This window comes from Poecile atricapillus, chromosome 15 (assembly GCF_030490865.1).
Source record: "Poecile atricapillus isolate bPoeAtr1 chromosome 15, bPoeAtr1.hap1, whole genome shotgun sequence".
Classification (NCBI taxonomy): Eukaryota; Metazoa; Chordata; class Aves; order Passeriformes; family Paridae; genus Poecile; species Poecile atricapillus.
In genome coordinates this window covers 14774797-14795223 of record NC_081263.1, presented here as the reverse complement: position 1 = coordinate 14795223, position 20427 = coordinate 14774797, and the positions used below count along the sequence as shown (strand labels likewise).

At 51.1% G+C, this 20427-nt stretch overlaps 2 protein-coding genes across 5 annotated transcripts in view; one reads left to right on the top strand and one right to left on the bottom strand.

Annotated features, from left to right (window-relative positions):
- The first annotated feature begins 1191 nt into the window (after positions 1-1191).
- Positions 1192-5867, top strand: TLDC2 (TBC/LysM-associated domain containing 2). Its single transcript, XM_058850680.1, has 6 exons — positions 1192-1442; positions 3000-3155; positions 3571-3723; positions 3862-3957; positions 4545-4618; positions 5203-5867. The coding sequence occupies exons 1-6, from the start codon at positions 1410-1412 to the stop codon at positions 5336-5338; spliced, it is 648 nt and encodes a 215-aa protein (XP_058706663.1). The 5' UTR covers positions 1192-1409; the 3' UTR covers positions 5339-5867.
- Positions 5868-8961: 3094 nt separating this feature from the next.
- The window catches only part of SAMHD1 (SAM and HD domain containing deoxynucleoside triphosphate triphosphohydrolase 1), a 37959-nt gene continuing 26493 nt past the window's right edge, over positions 8962-20427 (bottom strand). For all 4 annotated transcript variants that reach the window (XM_058850641.1, XM_058850643.1, XM_058850642.1 and 1 more), the window contains 6 exons: positions 19393-19508; positions 15825-15964; positions 12994-13083; positions 11752-11856; positions 11302-11439; positions 8962-10228 (listed from right to left, as the gene is read on the bottom strand). In XM_058850641.1, coding sequence (XP_058706624.1) covers positions 10106-10228; positions 11302-11439; positions 11752-11856; positions 12994-13083; positions 15825-15964; positions 19393-19508 — 712 coding nt within the window. In that variant the 3' untranslated portion in view covers positions 8962-10105. The remainder of the gene's footprint in view (positions 10229-11301; positions 11440-11751; positions 11857-12993; positions 13084-15824; positions 15965-19392; positions 19509-20427) is intronic.

The window sequence follows — 20427 nt, the reverse complement described above, 5'->3', positions numbered from 1 at the left end:
GTGGGCCCAGGGCCTGGGCTGGGCATCAAGGCCATGGTGCTGCCATGCAAGGCACACAGGAAGTCCTGGATTGGCATAAATGGAGCATTGCTGCACTTGGACCCACAGGCTCACAGCCAGGCTGAGTGGTTTGGGGTTGACATCAGTGAGAAGGGGCTGCACCAGGGCACTGCACCCTGGTCTGCTGGAGCTTCTGCAGAGGCACCTGAGCCAGCAATTCTCTCCCTCAGCTGCCAGTCCCAAGCTGGCTCCCCCAGAGTGAGGGTCATGTGCCACCAGGGCCTCCCATGCAGGGTTTGCACTTCCAGGTTTTGGAAGTGGGGTGGCTGGAAGAGTGTGAGAAGCTGCCAGAAACTTCCCATGTGTCTGGCAGAGCCAACTCCAGATGGCTCCAGGATGGACCCACTGCACAGATGGTGGTGATGCCTCAGGGATCAAGGATTTAAGCAGAAGAAGAGAAAAGTTACTGTGTAATTGCACTCAGAGAAGAGCAGAGTGAGAATATGTGATGAGCAGTCCTGCACACACCCGGGGCAGGGCTGGAGAAGGGGCTGGAGCTGCTTCAGGAACGTGAGCTGAGATTCCCCTGGGATTCCATGGGCAAGTCCTGCAGCCCATGGAGAGCTCAGGGGTGCAGAGATCCACCTGCAGCCCCTGGAGGAGCCCACAGCAGAGCAGGGCAAGGACTCCAACTCCTCCCCCTGAGCAGCAGCAGAAAGAGCAGGTGATGAACCCCTACTCCACATTGCCCTGCACTGCTGGAGGGAAGAGGCAGAGTTGGGAAGGGGGGAGGTGTGGGGAAGGTGTTTTTAAAGTCTTCTTTTACTTCTTATTATCCTGCTTGGATTTTTTTTTAGTAATAAATTCAATTAATATCTCTAATTCAAGTCTGTTTTGCCCTGAAGCTATTTGATGAGGGATTTCACCTGGCCCTTAACTCATGAACCTTTTGCTGTATTTTCTCTGCCCTGCCCAGCTGTGGAGGGCAATGAGAGAGGCTTTGGTGGGTGCCTGGTGTCCAGCCAGGTTCACCTCACCACAGAGGTGTTGGCAGTTGCTACAACCATTGCAATAATTGTGTTGCAAAGAGAAACTCGGCACGGCCTGCCCCGGTGATGCCAAAACAAGGGCAGCCCCTGGCCTCGGGGCTCTCTGCTCGGTTCCAGGTGACAGCAGGGGTGAGAGCCACCGGCCACCAAGCCCCTGGCTCAGGGGGATGCTTGCCCACACACCCCAGCAGCAGGCAGGGGGTGCATTCTGGACCCACACGAGCCGGGACAGGCTGCTGGCATCCACAGCCACCCTGTCACAGCGATGGCCAGGGTGCGGCCGGCGCGGCTGAACATTAACCCCGGGGCGGTGTCCAGGGCTCCCTGGCGGCGCAGTCCCAGCCCCCAGAAACACCTGCAATGAGAGGGCTCCGAGTCCGCTACCAGCTCCTGGTAGGTCCATCGTGACACGGCAGCGAGGAATGAGCTCTGGGGCAGCGCTGGGAGGCAGCAGCCAGGCTGGACACGGGGCTGGACAGACAGAGGGAGGCTGCCCTGGAGAGAGTGAGGGGCTGGGGAGGTGAGGGGGGTGATGGGCACACATGGGACCTGCCCCTTGCAGGATCCAGGCACCCCGGGACCAGATCTCCTGCTCCCCGGGGCTGCACTCGCTCTCCCCTCTTGCCCTCTCAGGGTGGTGGGCAGGGAATTGCTGCCCACCCGGCTTTGGGCATGAGCTGCACCCACAGCCACCCTGAGCATGTGAGACACTTGTCACCGCGGCACATCCCAGACCCCTTCCACGCTGCAGGGTCAGCCTGGCCGTGGGCAAAAAGGGAAAAGGCAAAGCTTCACCCTTTCTACCGGAGCTGCAGCTGTAGCAGCCTTCCCTGCCTTCTCTTCCTCCCTCTCCTCCTGCACCTCCACCCCTTCCTCCCCTTCGGGTGGCCCTACAACCCTTCAAGTTCCGTGTGCAGCGGTGGCACGGCCTGGCGGAGTGCCAGGGCACGGCACGGTGTGGCACAGCATGGCACAGCACGGCAGGGCATGGCACAGCCTGGCACGGCATGGCATGGCATAGTATGGCATCGCATAGCACAGCATGGCACAGCATGGCACAGCATGGCACAGCATGGTATGGCACAGCATGGCACAGCACGGCAGGGCATGGCATGGCACAGCCTGGCACGGCATGGCATGGCACAGCACAGCATGGCACAGCACGGCACAGCACGGCAGGGCATGGCACAGCCTGGCACGGCATGGCATGGCATAGTATGGCATCGCATAGCACAGCATGGCACAGCATGGCATGGCACGGCATGGCACAGCACAGCATGGCACAGCATGGCACGGCACAGCATGGCACAGCATGGCATGGCACAGCATGGCACAGCATGGTATGGCACAGCATGGCATGGCACAACATGGCACAGCATGGTATGGCACAGCATGGCATGGCACAGCATGGCACAGCATGGTATGGCACAGCATGGCATGGCACAGCATGGCACAGCATGGCATGGCACAGCATGGTATGGCACAGCATGGCACAGCATGGCATGGCACAGCATGGTATGGCACAGCATGGCACAGCATGGTATGGCATGGCACAGCATGGCACAGCATGGCATGGCACAGCATGGTATGGCATGGCACAGCACGGCATGGCATGGCATGGCACAGCATGGCACAGCATGGCATGGCACAGCATGGTATGGCATGGCACAGCACGGCATGGCATGGCATGGCACAGCATGGCACAGCATGGCATGGCACAGCATGGTATGGCATGGCACAGCACGGCATGGTATGGCACAGCACCTGGACTGTCGGGAGCAGCGGGCAGCAGGGACAAGGGCTGTAGGCTTAGCCTGGTGCCCATTCCTGTGGACATCGGGCCCCTTCTCCCAGCCCCTGGGCAGAGGACGGGATTCACCCGGCGCTGGGCGGGTTCGGGAGCTGCTGCTCCTCAGGCTCCCAGGGGTGCTCACCTCCCGCTGCCCCCAGCCCGACCAGGACGAGGAGCTGCCCGTGGAATGCGAGGAGCCGGCTGGAGAGGGGCAGCGGGGCTGGGAGGGAGCCCCAGCAGCAGCTGAGGAGGAGCCCTGCAGGCTGGTGCTGAGCACAGGCAGCAGCATCCTGCGGGACACGGAGATCCATGAGGTGAGGCACAGGGACCCCACCCTCCCGCTCATCTGCCCCCTGACCACTGTCCTACCAGGAATGTCCTACCACTGAGAGGCCAGATGGGTGACATTCCCCTGGGCCTGGGACAGTCACCTCAGTCACTTCTTGGGGGGAAGGATGTCTTGGGGAGCCATCTCAGAAGGGTTTGCAGGCTGAGGACACTTGAGAAAATACCCCAGGGTGCTGCTGGGAGGGGAGGGGGCTTGAGGAGACCCCTTTGGGAACGTTTTGAAGGGGAGGGTGCTTGGGACCACCTCCTAGAAGGATGCTCAGGTTGGTGTCTTGGGAGGCTGCTGGAGGGATGATGTGTGGGGCCTCTCGATGAGATCTCTCAGGTTTGTGCTGGGGCACGGGAGGATGCTCAGCACCGACTGAGGCCACTGTGCTCCAGCTGGGCCCGCAGCTGCCCCCGCGGCTGACACAGCAGCCCTGGCACCTGCTCTACTCCACCAGGCGGGATGGATTCAGCCTGCGGACGCTGTACCGGAGCGGGGCCCGGCCGGACTCCCCGGCCCTGCTGCTCATCAGGGACACGGAGGCTCAGGTAGGGCCGTGCCCTCCCCAGCCTGGCATCACACGGGGGCTGGGCACCTCCTCGCTCCGGTGGCAGGACAGGGACACGTCCTGTGCTGGGAGCCCCTCTGAACACCGAGCCGTGAGTTTCCCCCTTCTGCCTCCCCAGGCCTTCGGTGCCTTCTCTGCCAGCGCCATTCGCAGCAGCAGCGGCTTCTACGGCACGGGGGAGACCTTCCTCTTCTCCTTCTGCCCCGAGCTGAAGGTGTGGCTGGGGGCTGCCAGCCCGGGGGCACCCCGGGCCGGGGGCTGGCCCTGTCCCCAGTGCCAGGCCAGGCCTGGGGGTCCCTGGGGTGCTGGGGGGACCTGGAGTGACGGGGCTGTGCTTGGCCAGACGTGGGGACCCTGTTGGCAGCAGCCCCCCAGGTTTGGCCAGGGCTGGGGTGACAAGGTGAATCCCTGCTGTGTGCAGGGAGGGAGGCTCAGGGAAGGGACCCTCCAGCTGGGTGTCACCAGGCTCCCTCCACATGGCAGGGCAGTCGCAGCCCAGCTCTGGGCCTGCAGAATGTGGAGGCAGCCACGTGTCTGGCACTGCTGGGGGCTGTGTGTGTGACGGGGCACGGGTGCTGGCAGCTGTCCCCTGGCAGGGCCCACAGGGCTGTTGGCAGGGATGGATCAGAACCACAGGCTCGGCCAGGTCTTCTGGAGATGTGGAACGTGGAGGTGCCCGAGCAGAGCCATCGTGGCTCAGCAGCCCCCAGCACTCAGCAGTCCCTCACAGGATAGAGACAGGAAAGGGGATGGGGACACTGCCCCAGCCCACGGTCCCCACTGTGTGCTGTCCCCATGCAGGTGTTCAGGTGGACGGGCAGGAACAACTTCTTCGTGAAAGGGGACGTGAATCTGCTGATGGTCGGTGGGGGCAGGTAGGAACTGCACCGGCAACTTCAGTCACTCAGAGGGCACCAGCGCCCATGGCCATCAGAGGCACCACGGGAACCCAGTGCCCTGTGGGGCTGGGTCCAGGCATGTGCTACTGGTTTGAACCCCAAAACACTGGCACCAGTTGTCCAGCAGCGCTGGGCCTTTCATTCCCTAACCCTACTGCCTGCTGGAAAGGCTGATCGCTCCCAGCCTGTTCCTTTCCCTCTCCCAGCCCGTTCCCAGCCCATTCCCAGCCCGTTCCCAGCCCATTCGCAGCCCATTCCCAGCCTGTTCCCAGCCCGTTCCCAGCCTGTTCCTTTCCCTCTCCCAGCCCATTCCCAGCCCGTTCCCAGCCCATTCCCAGCCTGTTCCTTTCCCTCTCCCAGCCCGTTCCCAGCCCATTCCCAGCCCGTTCCCACAACCCACTCCCTGCCTGCAGGCACGGTGGCAGACCTGTCCCATCTCATGTCCATTTTGGGGAACTGGCAGTGATGGGGGATGGGGATGGTCGCCCAGGAGGTGGCGTGGGAGGTCCAGCTGTGAAGGAGGCCGGTGGCAGCTGACCGTGCTCCTGGCACATTGGCAGTGGTAGGTTTGGGCTGTGGCTGGACGGGGACCTGCACCACGGTGGCAGCCAGCCCTGCGAGACCTTCGACAACGAGACTCTCTCACACCGGGAGGAATTCTGCATCCAGGATCTGGAAATGTGGGGTCTGGCCTGACCCTGACAAAGACACCCAAGGGAAAAAGTATTAGAGAGGGGATGCTTTGGACTGATGTCTTGAGCACAGCTGTTCCCTGACAGCACCTGCAGAGCCCACAGGATTCTCCCAGCCTCACCCCCTCTTCCTTTCACCTGTTCCCAATAATATCCCGATTTCATGGGGAAAGACCAGCCGGTGGGGGCAGCGTGATTGGAAAAATCTGCAGTGGGGTCTCAGGCCTGCAGTGGGGTCAGGGAGCCCAGAGTGTGTGCACAGGCCCACAATGGTATAGCACAACAAACCCTAAAACTAACTCTAACCCTAGCCCAAATCCCAGCCCTAACCCTAAACCCAACCCCAACCCACGTGGCTGGGATGAGGCAGAGCTGCCCCAGAAGGAGGGCACCTGTCAGCAGGGCCCCACATAGAGAAGGAAGCTTCAACAACACTGATTCTTGTAGGACTGAGCAAGCTCAAGCAGCCTCTGCCCCCAGGGCTGGCTCTGGCAGTGCTGGTGACAGCACAGTCACCATTCCTCAATAAACTCCTCCTGACCTCTTCCTTGCCCTGGAAGCATTGAATGACTCTGAACACGTGCAGGACCCATGATGGGCCAGGAGCTGTGACAGCCATGTCCTGTCCCAGCCTGGGCTGTGTGGCCACAGCAAGAGTGGGGAATCAGCCCAGGGCACTGCTTCAGGGAGCCATTCCCCCTCTGGCACAGCCTCTGTCACCCTGTGAGGACCAGAGCTTCCTCCTCAGGAGGGGGTGAGTGCCCTTGCCACCCAGAGCTCCACAACCTGTTGCCTCCTGCCTGGCTGACAGGGTTTAGTCTCTCATTCCTGGAGGCTGAGCCAGCTCTCCTCCTCCTTGTCCACCAGCTCAAGCAGCAGAACCAGCCCCACAGGGGTGGTTCACAGGGTTCCATGGGAGGGCAAGGGCCTGTCTGGTTTGACCACATTTGATATATTTATTGTGGAAGCACAGCTGGATATCCAGCTGAAGTATCACCCCATGACCTCACCTTATGTCAGCTCCTGTCCCTAAATGCGCAAATCTGTGAGGTCTGGATCCCATGGAGCCCCAGCCTGCAGTGCTTTACACCCACCCAGCCCTTGGGTATCTGTGCTGAACCTCACCAGTCATTTCATTGCTGGTTCCATCTCCCATGGCCAACCTGTGCCATCTCTCCAGCAGCTGGCACTTACTCCTTGCAGCACACATCCACACAGGCTGCGAGATTCACAGAGATAAAGGTGAGAATGGATTTAAGAGAACAGACAGGACAGTGCAGGGCTCAGGCAGACCTTACACTGACCAGCCCTATTTTTAACACAACCCTTTCATATTGCTCTCCTCCCCCCCCTGCCACTGACCCCCTCCCCTGTTCCAGACCCCCAGTGACACTTGCCTGGAGCCCCCTGCAGCCCTTCAGGGCACCCAGCACCCAGCTCAGGGTGTGCCAGGGTGTGCCATCCATCATGGATGTGCCATCCAGTGCTCCCTGCTGGAAGTGGCTGCACAGCACCATTCCCCCCTGGGGACCTCACCCTTGTGTCCATCAGGACCCTTCCCTATTCCCAGCACTGACTCACCCCTCACCAACACAGAGCCCCTGACTTCAGGCCCATTTCACACTTCTTCCAGTAGCACTGGGGTAGGATCTCCAGTTGGATGAGGTTGGAGGCACTTCTGGAGGTCACCTGCCACAGCCCCTGCCCCATCAGGACCACCCAGAGCCAGCTGCCCAGGATGTGTCCAGGTGGCTTTTGAGTCTCTCCCAGGGTGGAGGCTGCACCACCTCCCTGGGCACCTGCACCAGTGCTCGGCCACCCTCCCAGTGCAGAAGTGTCTCCTGAGCTCACAGGGCCCCTCCTGTGTGTCACTTTGTGCCCGTGGCCCCTGGGGCTGTCCCTGGCCCCATCCCCTCTGCAGCCCCACCCTGGGTATTTATCCCCAGGGATGAGATGCCCTGAGCGTGCTGTGCTCCAGGCTGGGCAGTCCCAGCTCTCTCAGCCTCTCCTCATGGCAGAGATGCTCCAGCCCCTCCATCATGGCCCATCATGGCCCTGTGCTGGGCTCTGTCCAGTCTGTCCCTGTCCCCTGTACTGGGCAGCCCAGCTCTGGGCCCAGCACTCTAGGGCTGCCTCACTGGTGTGGAGCAGAGGGGAAGGGTTCTGTACCTGCTGATAACACTCAGCCTAAAGCAGCCCAGGACACCACTGGAACACTTGGCTGAAAGAGGAGTTGCACGTTTGTCCTGGTGAACTCCTGGATCCCTTCCTCTACACTGCCCCATGGGTGGGTGGCCTCAGCACATCCTGGTGAAGGAAATGGCCCTGCCCAGATGCAGGACATTGCACTTCCTCTTGGTGATCTTCAGGAGGCTCCTGTCAGACCCCTTCTGCAGCCTGCAAAGATCCCTTTGGATGTAGCATATCCCTCTGGAGTACCAGCCACATCTCCCATCTGCAAATGTGCTGACTGGTGGACCCTGTCCACCAGTACTGGGCCTCTGGAACTGGACCCAGCACCAGCCCCGGGTGCCCCTTGTGCAGATAACCCAGACTGAACCCAGTTCTCCAGCCAGGCTTTGGTCCAGCCCTGCCTGCTCACCCAAATCCCTTCTGGCAGCTCACTGAGGCTGACCCCAGCACTGCTCTGCCCTCAGTCAGCACAGCTGTCCTGGTTGGTCAGGCATGACTTCAGCTTCCCTTCCCCTCCCCAGCAGCTGCAGCAGCATCTGAAACTCCCGTGGCTCCTGGAGTGGCCATGCCCAGGGTGTGGCAGGGCCAGGTGGATGCACAGTGCCCGAGGAGTGCTGGGATCCTCCCTCAGCCCTGACCCCACTGCCCCTGAGGAGATGTGAACCAAGAACCTCTTCCAGAGAGAAGCTCTTCCACAGACAGTGGGTAGGAATACCTTGGCTGTTTGGAATGGTGCAGTAAGACTGTTTTTAATAAAGTCCACACACCACAATTTTTAAAAAGAATAGTAAAATCATAGTTTATAAATTTACTCTTCAGAGAGGATGAACATGTTGAGAAAAGAAATGCTCTCAGAATCTAACGTTAAGTATAAACTTTTGGTTTAACATAAGAAAAAGATCTTTCCTGAGTATAAAGTGCAGTTAGTAACAAATTAAAAACAAACCAAATCAACAAGAATAAAATTGTATCAAAACAATAATTGATTTCAAGGCAGACAAGGGAGATAGATGCCTTCCCTCTAAGATATTGTTTCATGAGGAATAGTAAGTTTTTTAAAAGCTTTTAAAGAGGTCACAAACCCTTCTAACCAGTTCCCTGGTTTGAAATACCGTTAGACAGGAACACCAGAGGTTACACCTTCGGACACATGAGCACAGATACATAAGCAGCAGAAGTACATGGATTTTTTACTCATTTTCCCTCCCTCTGTCTAACAGCATCAGTTCCCAGGATAAAAAGGGCAAAGGAGACATGGCAGGAGTTCTAGAGTTTTCTCACAGCACCTTTCCCACTGGGTTATTTTTCACTACCTACTCTGGCCACCCACATCTGACTGCCTGAGCCAGATGCTCAACACCTCTCTCCCCATTCCAGATATAAAGATCACAGATGGCTCAAATTCCTGAGCATTACTGAACCTTTTACTTTGTGTAGTTTTGTGGTCAGACTTTTTCAAGCTTTGAGGTTTTATTTAATGAAAGCAGCCTTCCTCTTAGACCTGAATAAAAGATGAGAGGAAAATGGTCTTCCTCAGTCACCTGTTCAACAGCACAGACATTCAGAACACTCACACCAGTACAGAAAAATTGTAAGAACCCTCACACATCTGCAAGAGACAGAAAAATGATACAGGGATGGCCATGAGATCCAGAACAGGGCGGGGATAGGAGAATGGAGGGGTTCCTGATGAGCCTGTCTGTCCATTACAGTGCAAAGCAGAGCCAAGGTGCACTTGGTGCAGGATGGGCAGAGCAGGGCAGAACCCTGCTGGCACTGCCCTCTCTGCACACCTGAGCCTGCCAAACACCTGGGCAGCTCGGCCTCCCTGCAACCACTCACACCACTGGGCTTTTGAGCAGTCTTTGCAGGACACACACCAAAAATTTAATATTCTATGTATCAAAAATACACAATAAAACAATAAAAGGCTGCATGGCACTGCAATGCATTGTTACTTCAATAAAAATTGAGGTCACTTGTAGCAAGAGGCCTGCACCAGCTTTTTGAATACCAGAAAAATAGTCTGTGATTATCAAAAGATTCCCCTCTCCCTTCCTTTTTTTTTTTTTTCATGAAATTAATTTTGCTAATTTTGAAGATGCCACACTTGGTAATTTCTTCTTTACCCCACTGTATTTTCAGAAGCATACTTATCCCTTTCTTCCTTAGACACTAAGAAAACCTCAAGCCTCCAAAAAACCCCATCAAACCTGGGCTGGGATTTTTTTTTTTCTAAGTTATGCAATAGCACAGCTGAGGAAGGGATCAGGACTTGATGGAATAGTAAAATCCTGTAATAACAATTAATTGCAATTTTTAAAGTTACTCTTGCTACACAGTGCCAATACATTCAAAAATAAATGAGAACTTAGTTTACTCTGTTGTAATAAGCTGTTTTTTAGAAGCCCACCTGGAATATACACTTTAAGTATCTACATTAAAACATTCTGTATTGTAAAATGCATTCTGCATTGTTCTGTGAATTCTTCCAGTCTGTCCAGCTTTTAGAAGAGTTGATGCTCAAATTTATTCATCTTCTGAGGAAGCAGACTGAATAGTGCCAAAAGGAAACCTGTTACTCATCAAAAGGAAGCCTTTGTTTGCAGCTGGGCTCTGAAGCTCTCCTATGTTCATCATCTGTCACATTATTCCAGGTTTTCTTCATTGGAGTTAGATGAGGAGCGACAACATCACCATCCTAGTATTAAAATTCAGGAAACATTAATTCACTTTTACTTTCCTGCCTAAAGCTGCAGAGAAGTAGCTTACTCTCAGATTAAACAGGAAAAAAAACAATCCAAGGTCCCAGAAACCTTTGTAAATCAATAAAAACTGATGACTGTACATCCCAGAGGTGAAAACTGTTGCAGTGAGTGGTGGGGAGACAAAAGTGCCCTGCCTGAGGAGGCATCACCATCACCATCCAGTTCTTCCTAAATTAGTACCAGAAAATCTGGAAGGTCAACTCACTGTATCCTGGCCACTGGTCTACAAAAAGAATCATTAGAGTCTTTCCTCTGACTTCACCACAGTGCCTCACTACCACTGCTGCAATGGACCTACCCTTGGTGCTGGGATGTGCCCTGCACTGTCTGAAACAAGCAGTGGGGCTCATCCCAGTCAGATACAGATGCTGATCTGTGCTCAGGCACTGCCAACACAGACAATCTGCTGCCTGAGCTCAGAAATCAGCTGCTGAGATGAACTCTGCTGTGCTCTGCAGCACAGGCTGCAGGGTGGATGTGCCTGAACCTGAACAATGTGCTTACAGGACACAACCACACTCTACAACCAGGGAGAGCTGTTGCTTGATCCACTTGTAAAAAGCCCTACTAAAATTAACTGCTCTAAAAGACAGATGCCAGAAGGATGACCTAAGAATGGACCTTACAGAGTTTTCTGTGCCTGTATCCCCACCCAGGAACACTCATCTCCTGGGTGGCCTCTAATGTTTGAGGATGCAGCTCTTTCCCCAGCCTGGTCTAATGGAAGGTGTCTCTGCCCATGGCAGGGGTTTGGAACAAGGTGATCTTCAAGGGCCCCTTCCAACCCAAACCATTCCATGATTCTATGGTACTTTCAGGTGTCTTCAGCACTACTTCAGTGAAACCAAAGCACCCCCAGATGGGAGCCATGATAAAAACGGGTTAGGTGAGTGAGTGCCTCTGCCATAAAGGCAAGGCCTGAATGTCAAACCTTTCAATGAAAAAGCAAGCTTATGGATGAAAATTATGAGCTCTAAACAAGAAATATAATAAGTAAATTTGTTACCTGTGGTTTGGTGAAATCATTCTCCATACACCACTGAACAAAGTACTGTTTTGCAGCTGAAATAATACGTGGATCCTGACTTTTGTAATAAACCCGGACAACCTGCTCCATAAATATTATGGGTAAAAGCTTTGAAACCTTTGAAATAAAACAGAAAAAACCTTTAGTATTTCTTGGAATACAAAAGGAAAGCAGTAAGAAGCCCCACTACAATCCATGTGTTTTATCCAAAGCAATTGTGTTATTCCAACTCCCAGTGTATTCCAATTGAATAGTGTTCACATGCAAAGGCTGTCAGGGCTCCAGATTGTCATAGTACAACACACACTGATCCCACCACCATGGATCCCACCACCTTGCCACAAATCCTGCAGGAACAACCACAAAGGACTGTGATCACTTCCATTACAGGTGGTGAAAATGCTTTTCAGAAGGAAAGTAAAAACCTACCTGATCTTTACTGATATTGACTGCCTTGGAAGGATCGGCCTTGCAATAGAAGTGAACCTTATCAATTGGATTCTGTTCCTTCATTCCATAATCCATGCTGATAACCTTGCACATAAAACAAAGAAAATGGCATTTGTTAATGTTTGTCTAATTTGTTAACGTTTTGTTTTCTCACAATAAATACAAAAGGCCACACACTCTACTTCTGAAAATTACAGTCATCAAATGAAACAGTAATTAACAAACTACTACTTAAAAAACCCATCTGGTATTTGTATTTTGCATCTTTTCTTCCATCCCCTCTTGCTCTGTTGCTGCCAGGTGGATATTCACATCTACAGTGACCAGCTCCCAGTTGTGCTCTGAAACATTCCAGTTTCCAGCACTGAAAGTGGACTGGTCACTTGCCAGCCTGGGCCTTCCCAAAACACACAACCCAAGAGGCTGCAGCAGAGCTTACAGTTATAAACACAAGGTTTAGACAACATTATTTAAATCAGCCTGATACACCAACATTTCTGTGGGTCAGCAGGGATCCACTTCCCTGCCATTTCAGTTTGTGGGATGGGAAAAGCCCAGGCAAATTCTTTAAAGCTCAATGAACTGCTACAGTCTTGCCCAGTGAACGTTCCATGCAAGGGTGCTTCAGGAGTGGCTGGTGATGCACTCCATGGAAAGCCACTGGCTCTTCCCAGAATGAACTGAGAACAGGGATTAAGCTGTGTGATACTGCAGACTGTCCCAGTTCCCTCCTCTGTCTTAGGCTTCCTCCCTCCCACCACTGCTGGCTGCAGACCAAGCTGTGGCAGCAGGTGCTTTGTGCAGCAGACAAACCCCAGAAACACCTGCTAGGCATCAGGTGTGCAACACCACGAGCCTGGAGGTCACTGTGCCTCTTTTCCTCCCACTGGCCCTGCAGGTTTCCTGCCTTCCTGACTCATCCAGTGGCCCCCAGGCTGCTGCCATGTATCAAACCCCATGGGTTCCCCCACTGCTCCTTGTTGGAGTCAGGACTGTGACAGGAGTTTGTCACCAGGACAGTGTACAGATGACAGCCCAGTGGAGCTGCCCACTGCTTGCCCCACACCCTCCCACCACAGCAAAGCTCCCACAGGAAGCTCAGACCCTCAAACTGAACCAGGCCTGCAGCTGCAGACACCCTGTGGGTTTGTTCTTTCACCAGGGTACACAAGGCCCTCTGCAACCGAGTTTTTACTTGAACCCGCTCTGAGAGGTGTTTACATCAACTATGAAATTCTCAGCCTTTAGCTCCACATCTGGAGGGTCCTTCTGTGGCTTGCAATTAGCAATGTTTTCTGCCAGGCTATTACTCTGAAAGAAACCAAACCAAAAGATTAACTCAGTAACTCAGATTACTTTTATGCATTCTCAGGTCTAGATCAAGGCAACACAACATGTGACACAATATGTTTTTAAACTAAAGCTCTCAGTTTTTCACAGCTTGACAAGAGTCTTGCAGCAATTTGGTTGTTTGAATTATTGTACACCATAGCCATGAGTACAAAACCCAGTTTTCAGAAACAAACCAAGCTTATGCAACTGAGAAGACCCAAAATCTGCCAGTCTGTGAAGGAGTTTTACACCTGGTGATGGGGCAGGGAAAGCAGGACTGTGCCATCCAGAATGCTGAAGCATGAAAGCAGAAAATAAGTACCTTCAACCAACTGCTTTACCAATACAAATGTGTTGCAATAAAGTTCTCCAAAGCTGAATACTGGACATTTTCACTGAACTTTTTAAATGAAGGGCTGTAGGATCTTACTCTCTAATAAAGTTTTTATATCTATGCAGTAAAACATATAAAAAAACCACAAGAGACAGACAACCACAAAAGAGAAAAAAAAAAAAAAAACAAAAACCAAAACAACAAAAACCACCAAAACATACAAACAAAAAACCACAACAAACACAAAAAGTGCTCCACTAAAGTACTCCACAAAAGCTGAAACCCACAAAGGAGTTTTGTTTGGTTTTGGCCTCAAGGCAATATTCCCTGCATACACTTAGGCAAAGCAGAGGAGCATGGTTAGATGGAGAACAGCTGTCCACTAAAATGTGTGAGTCTTCATTCAAAGGCTGTGGCCTTTATTCAGGGCTGCTGTGTTCTGAGGAAAATGCAAGATTTGAAGCTGCAAGATTGCCTGGGAGCTACTGAGACTCATGGGAGTGCAGCCCAGAGCAGTCAGGAGACTGTCCAGGAGGGAAGGAATTCAGCTAGGAGAAGTTGGGTTGTTTTTTGGGTTTTTTTGCTGCTGATTTATTCATTGCAGGGATGTGGAGACTGACAAGCAGAAAATCACACACATTGACAAGCTGAGGCATGTGTGTGGTTTGTAGTGACTCAAGAAAACAAGAAAAGGTTTATTTAAACTGAGAGCAAGCTTGGAGGAAAACCTTGCCAGGAGGGAACTGTCTTGAGGCAGCCTATTTGTAATTACTCCTACTCTGATCAGAATGTATATGTGTTAACTTATTTCCTATCTTTGCTTGCATTGTTTTGAAATTACCTCTCTGGTTTATCTTAACTAGAAACTCAGCCTGAATTTAAGAACTCTGAAGCTGTTTGGGATTTTCCTCTGGCTCTGGCCAGCTTGAGGATCACAGAATTGCACAAGGCTGGAGCAACCTGATCCAGTGGAAGTTGGCCCTGTCCATGGCAGGAGGTTGGACTGGCTGGCCTTTAAAGGTCCTTTCCAACCCAAACCATTCTGTGATTCTAAACACAACCCTGTGGTGTGTGAAGAAGCAGAGCAGACACAGCTTTGTCTTGTGCAGCCACTGCTCCCCTCCAGTGCTGGGAGGAAGCTGAGTCTCTGACATTCCTGCCATTGTCATCACAGGAGGAAACATCCTCCCTCAACCCCTCAGCTGTGCACCCTGAGCTGCAAAGCATTGGCTGGATATAATTGTGGCACCAACAGTGATCCAGTCTCCCTTCAAAACAACACCCTGGATATCCCAAGATTTAACGCCTCTGGTTGGACTTTTAAAATGAGAGTTTTTCCTCTCATTAGCCAAGCTTCTAGAAGGAGCTGTTTAAAGGTGGAACTCATAACATTTGCTTTCACTTTCATCTCCTTATTTGTTGGGCCACCTATCCCAACCTTCTCTTCAGATGGGCAGAAACTTGACAGTCCAGGTACAACCACTGCATGTCTGCTTTCACCTGTTTCCTCTTGCTTTTGTAATACAGAATCTATTAACACCACGTTTTCTTAGACAAAGAACACAAGCAAAGCTTCTCTTCAAACAAAAAGATGAACAGCTACATCTAGTAGTCCTTTTCTAACCTTATTCTTTAAAAGAGCTGAATTATTTTCATGAAGGCTTTCTATATATACAGACATCCACTTCTGGAAACCAGGGACAGAAAATTTTCACCATCATGGCTCAAGTTTGCAGATAAGTAACTGTTGATTTGACAACACAGTATAGCGCATTAAAAGAGCTGAGCCAGCTGAAGTGAGCTCTAATATACCATTATTTTGAAATAAGACAACAGGAATTAAACTGCTATCTGCTTTGAAAAGCACTCATGAAAAATACTGGGAAAAGTACATGCATGCTCATGCTCAGTATTAGAATTTAACACCAAGAAATTCAGCAGCTATTATTCAGTTTGATATTTATTCTCAAAGCAAAGCACTCAAATTATGACTCAAAGCAAATGTGTTCCTTACTATTTTGAAATTTTCATGAACATCAAATGATGTAATAACCTTCTCAATCGCTGGTCTTTTATAAAATTTTGTATTTTTCAGAAAAGTTTTTCCTGAAAATATTTCTGCAATAATCATCTTCTTAATTTCTACCTCTTGCCGTTCATCTGACTGTAGATAAAACTTTCCCCAATCTTATATGTTTTATGGCTCAGCTACTTAAAGATGGGAGGAAAGCTTCTGACTTTTTTTTTTGACTAGCAAATAACAAAAAAAGAACAAACCCTCAAAGTAAACAAAGCCCACATGGAGATAGGGATAAATGGAAGGTCAGCAACTTCAAGAACATTTTTATGGGGACAGAATTCAGAACTTCCTGCTAAAGGACATTACCTTTACAATTTCTGTCTTGGATTCAGGTCGAGTCTCTCCTAAAAACTTGTATAATTCACGCCGTTCTATTTTACGCAAAATTTCTCGTGCCTCTTCCAGTTCTGGATGACTTGAGTTAAGAATTTCCAGGTAGATACAGTCTGCCAAAGTTGCATTGATTTTTGTTACATATTTCACAATCCAGTGTCACAATAAAATGCATAAACAGGGCCAAAGGTTAAAGCAAAAAGCTGCTGGTTCAGGAAAGACACTTTCAGGGAATGACAGAACTAAGTTTGACAATGAGAAGTCACAATATTATCTTAATTATCATTAGATTCAAAATGGCTGTTGGCAGAAAAACTACCTGAATTCTCACCCTGGTAACATACTTCATTATTTCACTAGAAGTTACTTTCTTATCTTATTTAGTCTTGTTTAGCAGACTACCCTGAACTCCACCACTAACTAGCTCAGGACATGGTACTCTGTCTAGTAAAAAAAGAAAGAATGGCCATTAAGGCTTCAGGTTTTCTCAGACTTGGGATGCCAGCTTCAAAATCCCCCATCCTGTCTCTACATGACAGTGATACATGCAGCGAGATTCCCACTATCAGTTAGGTCTCTTTTGATGTGGCTTCAGAGCAGAAAGGTTATTTTTGACTGTCCTAGAGACTGCTGTTGCCAGGATGCTGCTGGCCTGATCTGCACCCCACAGCTGCATTCCCTGGATGGGAACACCTGGGCATCTCTGACACAGCCCTGAAAGAGCCCACCTGAAGCTCTAACCATCTGAGGAGCTCCCAATATGCTCCAGAACAACTTCTGAGCTGTTCTGGTGTACCAAAACACCTTCAATTGGTTTAATGGACAAGGTCAACCAAAGCCAGAAACTTCTCCAGGAACCACAGACCAAGTTTCTTCAGACAAAGAAGAGATAATGCAGGGGAAATAAGAAGCCCATGAAATCTTCCCTGTGCAAAAGCAGCAGCAACAAGGAATGCTTTGCTGTCTCAGCCTTGACTAGAACTAGGATTTGCTGCCAAATCAGGAAGTAACACATTAAAAAACAACTGTGGTTCTTCATCCGTCATGGAAGAAAGCTAGGGAAGCTTCTGCTGCAGAATCTCCCAGAGGTTCATCATTTATAGAGGTCCATAACTGGACAATTTCACAGAAAAATCACTCACTAGGGACTGCTGAAAAAAGCCTCAAGAGCATCCAGGTCGCAAACACTTGTCCTGGTTTGAAGGACAGGTCTCTGCCAAAGAGGACAGGAACTTCCCTTAGAATAGAAAAGACAACCCCTTTCCCTCTGAATTATTGTAACTTTGAGATTACAGGGCTTTCAGGCACAGCTACAGGAAAAGGAATAGCAGTTCTTTCCATGTGTGTGTGTGTGTAAGAAGGCAAACAAACACCAGCCCCGGCAGCAGCAAGGAACAGCCCCAGAGAGCCAGTCCCAGGCTCCTCCCGGCTGCAGGCACCTTCCCCTTTGCTGCAGTTCCGGGCACAGCCGGCAGGGGCGCTGCTGGCTCCCGGCCGGGCAGGGCGGGCGCGATGATTCCCCCGCGCCTGCAGGGGGCGCTGTGGCGCCAGCTCGGCCGCCTCTCTCCACACGGGAATGGCGGGCGGGCTGGCGGAAGGGATGGCCAAGGGGCTTCCTTTGGAAACTCACGGCAAGCAGCCGGGAAGCTGAATGGACTGCAGCAGGAACCTCGGAGCAGCGGGGCTGGAACGGCACAGGCGGGCACAGCCGAGGTGACAAAGACTCCTGAGCCGTGCCAGGAGCCGCAGGGTGTCCCGGCAGGCGCGGGGTGCCCGGAGCAGCTGCACGAGCAGCGGGGCTGGGCACAGGCTCCCACACTCAAGCAGCCAGAGACGCTCCCTCCGGGAAGGGGCCGGGGCCGGGGTCCCCTTCCCAGTGAGGTCGGATGTTGGAAAGGTCCCAGTTCAGCAGCTGCTCTTGTGAGCAGAAGCTCAGCCATGGTAAGGAGAAAGCAGTGCAGGACAGAACTCTGCAGTAGCAGCAAAATCTCCCAACAGCAGCAACCTGCCCGTCTCACCTCTGATCCCAAGGGCGAGAAGGAGACAGGAGCTGAGCCCAGTCCTTCACGCCCCAGCCAAAATCTCCCAGTATCTCTGCTCTTCCCAAAAGAAAGCCCCCCAGCTCAGTGTGCAAACTGCACGCTTCCCCCTCCTCCTTGGCTACATCTTTTGTCTCTCTTAAGTATTGCTCATTCCCATCTCTTGAGAAACAAATGGGAGAAAATTCCCTGAGCAAAAAGAAAAAAAAAAGGAAAAATCCTACCCTCCACAGCACTAGACACAGGAATGAGGTTTAAGAGGAAAACATACTCGTCCTTCATGCTCCATTGTACATCTGATGCTGCTACATTCCTCACATCACTCTCCCTGCTGTTCAGCCCTCTTTGCTGAACAGATGATGCCAGCTAGCAGCTCCTTGCTGTGGCAGACTGTGAGAGGCTGGGCACAGCTCTGCTGTCCTTGCCCTGAGGTGTGCTCCACACCAGGGACCACAGGTAAGCAGGTATTTACAGCAGGACATGCCAGGCCAGCCAGCCCCCAGGAACAGGCCCAGCCCAGGAACAACTTCACCTCAGGCCTTTCCTTTCTGCCCAGCCTTCCACTGCTCAGCAATGCAATTCACATCCCCCAAGAACTACTGCCCCTCAAAGCCAGCCCCCCTCATCCTGCCCTAAGCAGAGGCACACAGTGACAGAAGGGAAAGGCAGCTCCTCACCTCAGCAGCAGGTGTGTGCTCAGACTGTGGATGGCTGTGGCACATGAAGGACTGCCAGCAGAAGTCCTTTAGCATGACAAAGGCTAAGGCACACAGGATTCTCTGCAACAGTGCCCTCAGGCCCTGCCACTTCATCCATGGACCAAAGACAGAAGTTCTTTAGTCTCTCTGATGGCCAGCTAAGGCTTGGTGATGGAAACTCAGGAGAGTTGGCTTGGAAGTCCTGGTGAGCTGTAGCTGACAGGTGCTGCAAGAGCTGCCAGTAATCAGAAGCAGCCCTGAGCAGGACCTGCAGCACCCTGCCCTGCACACACAGCGCCATCCACAAAGCTTGGGAGCAGTAGGGTTGCCTGGCCCACACTGCAGCTCTCAACACAACCAGGGGAACACTGGGGCCCCACACCACAGACCAGGAGAGGCAGGCAAGCAGGGCAGCAACCCTGAGACCTTACGAGAGCTGTTTGGAACCTGCTTTGGGAATAGCTTCACACCACAACACACATCCAGTACTTCACCTGACAGAGCCACCCTGTAGTATCACTTAGAGCTCACTTACATCCCACTTGTGATAAGTACAACAAACTCAGGGCACAGGCAGGACCTTCTAACACTGCTGAATCTGAACATATGTGAAACATAAGGTTAGTGCTTCTTTCTCTCTCAACATAAAAGTGATTTAAACTAGAAGGTCTTGCTCTCCCAGCAAGATTTGAGAGCACAAGCACTAGACCTTGCCCCACCTTCTGTGCACAAAAACAGTAAAAAGAGCATTTTAACAGGTACTGATGCTCTTTTACTTAAAAAAATAATTCTGAGACCTCATACCAGTTAGTTTAGTGTAGGCTTCCATGTCCTCCATTGCTGTAGAAATCCGATACACTTTTCCTCCAGAGCCTCTTATTTCAAAAAATTTGTCCGCTTTTTGAAAAGCTTCTGTTATCCTAGTTTGAGACAAAATTATGACTTTAGGATAATATAGTTTTGAAACACCTAACTGGTCAGCAGGCAAAATGAAACAAATTAATATGTTATGAGCAGAAAACAACAGATGAAACTGTATCCCCAGCACACAGCAGACACTGATGACTGCATCATCTTGTCTCCATGCTGTCATTGCACCTTCCAACAGAGATTTACTGAAGATGGGTTCAGAACAGAATGTAAACTTTTGATGAATGAGCAAATTCACTTTGTTCTGCTTCAGACTGTGTTTAGCACTGCTGAGACAATTGCAGAACCCCACAAAACAGTGCCTGGCCCTTCAGCTGCAGTAATGCTTCCTCACAGATGACCACACCCTTTTACAGACTCCTTGCTTCCCGAGTTAGCTGAGAGAGTACAAAGCATTGCAAAGGGAAAGCATCACAAACAGGTAGTATTTTCAAATGGGAAAAAATTATGTTCTAAAGATGAAGTTCTTCCAGATTTCCATGTACTTTGCTGTCATTTCCATCTTGGACACTCTTGAAAAGGCTGCTATAATTATAGGAAGCCAAGAACTATTTTTCTAAAATAAAAAATATGCTTTACTCATCATATATGTAGGTACTGTCAAACCTGAGCATTTTTAGATGTTTTAGAAGATCCCTAAATTAGTTTCGGAAGTTTATGAAATTAAAGCAATCCAAATCACTCTTGTACTGTGTAATCCTTAACATTCCTTTTTACCATAGTCAACAGACCAGACCCTAAGGAAAAAATATTGGGGATACAAGTATTTCTGATTCTCAAGAAAAGCAAAAAGAATAAAGTTAATTAAAAATTCTATAGACATCAACAAGAGAGGTAAAACAGCAGGTAGCCAGCTGAGTTGGTGCTGAAAAAAATCTTGCATTACATAAACACAAAGCCAGGCCTTAG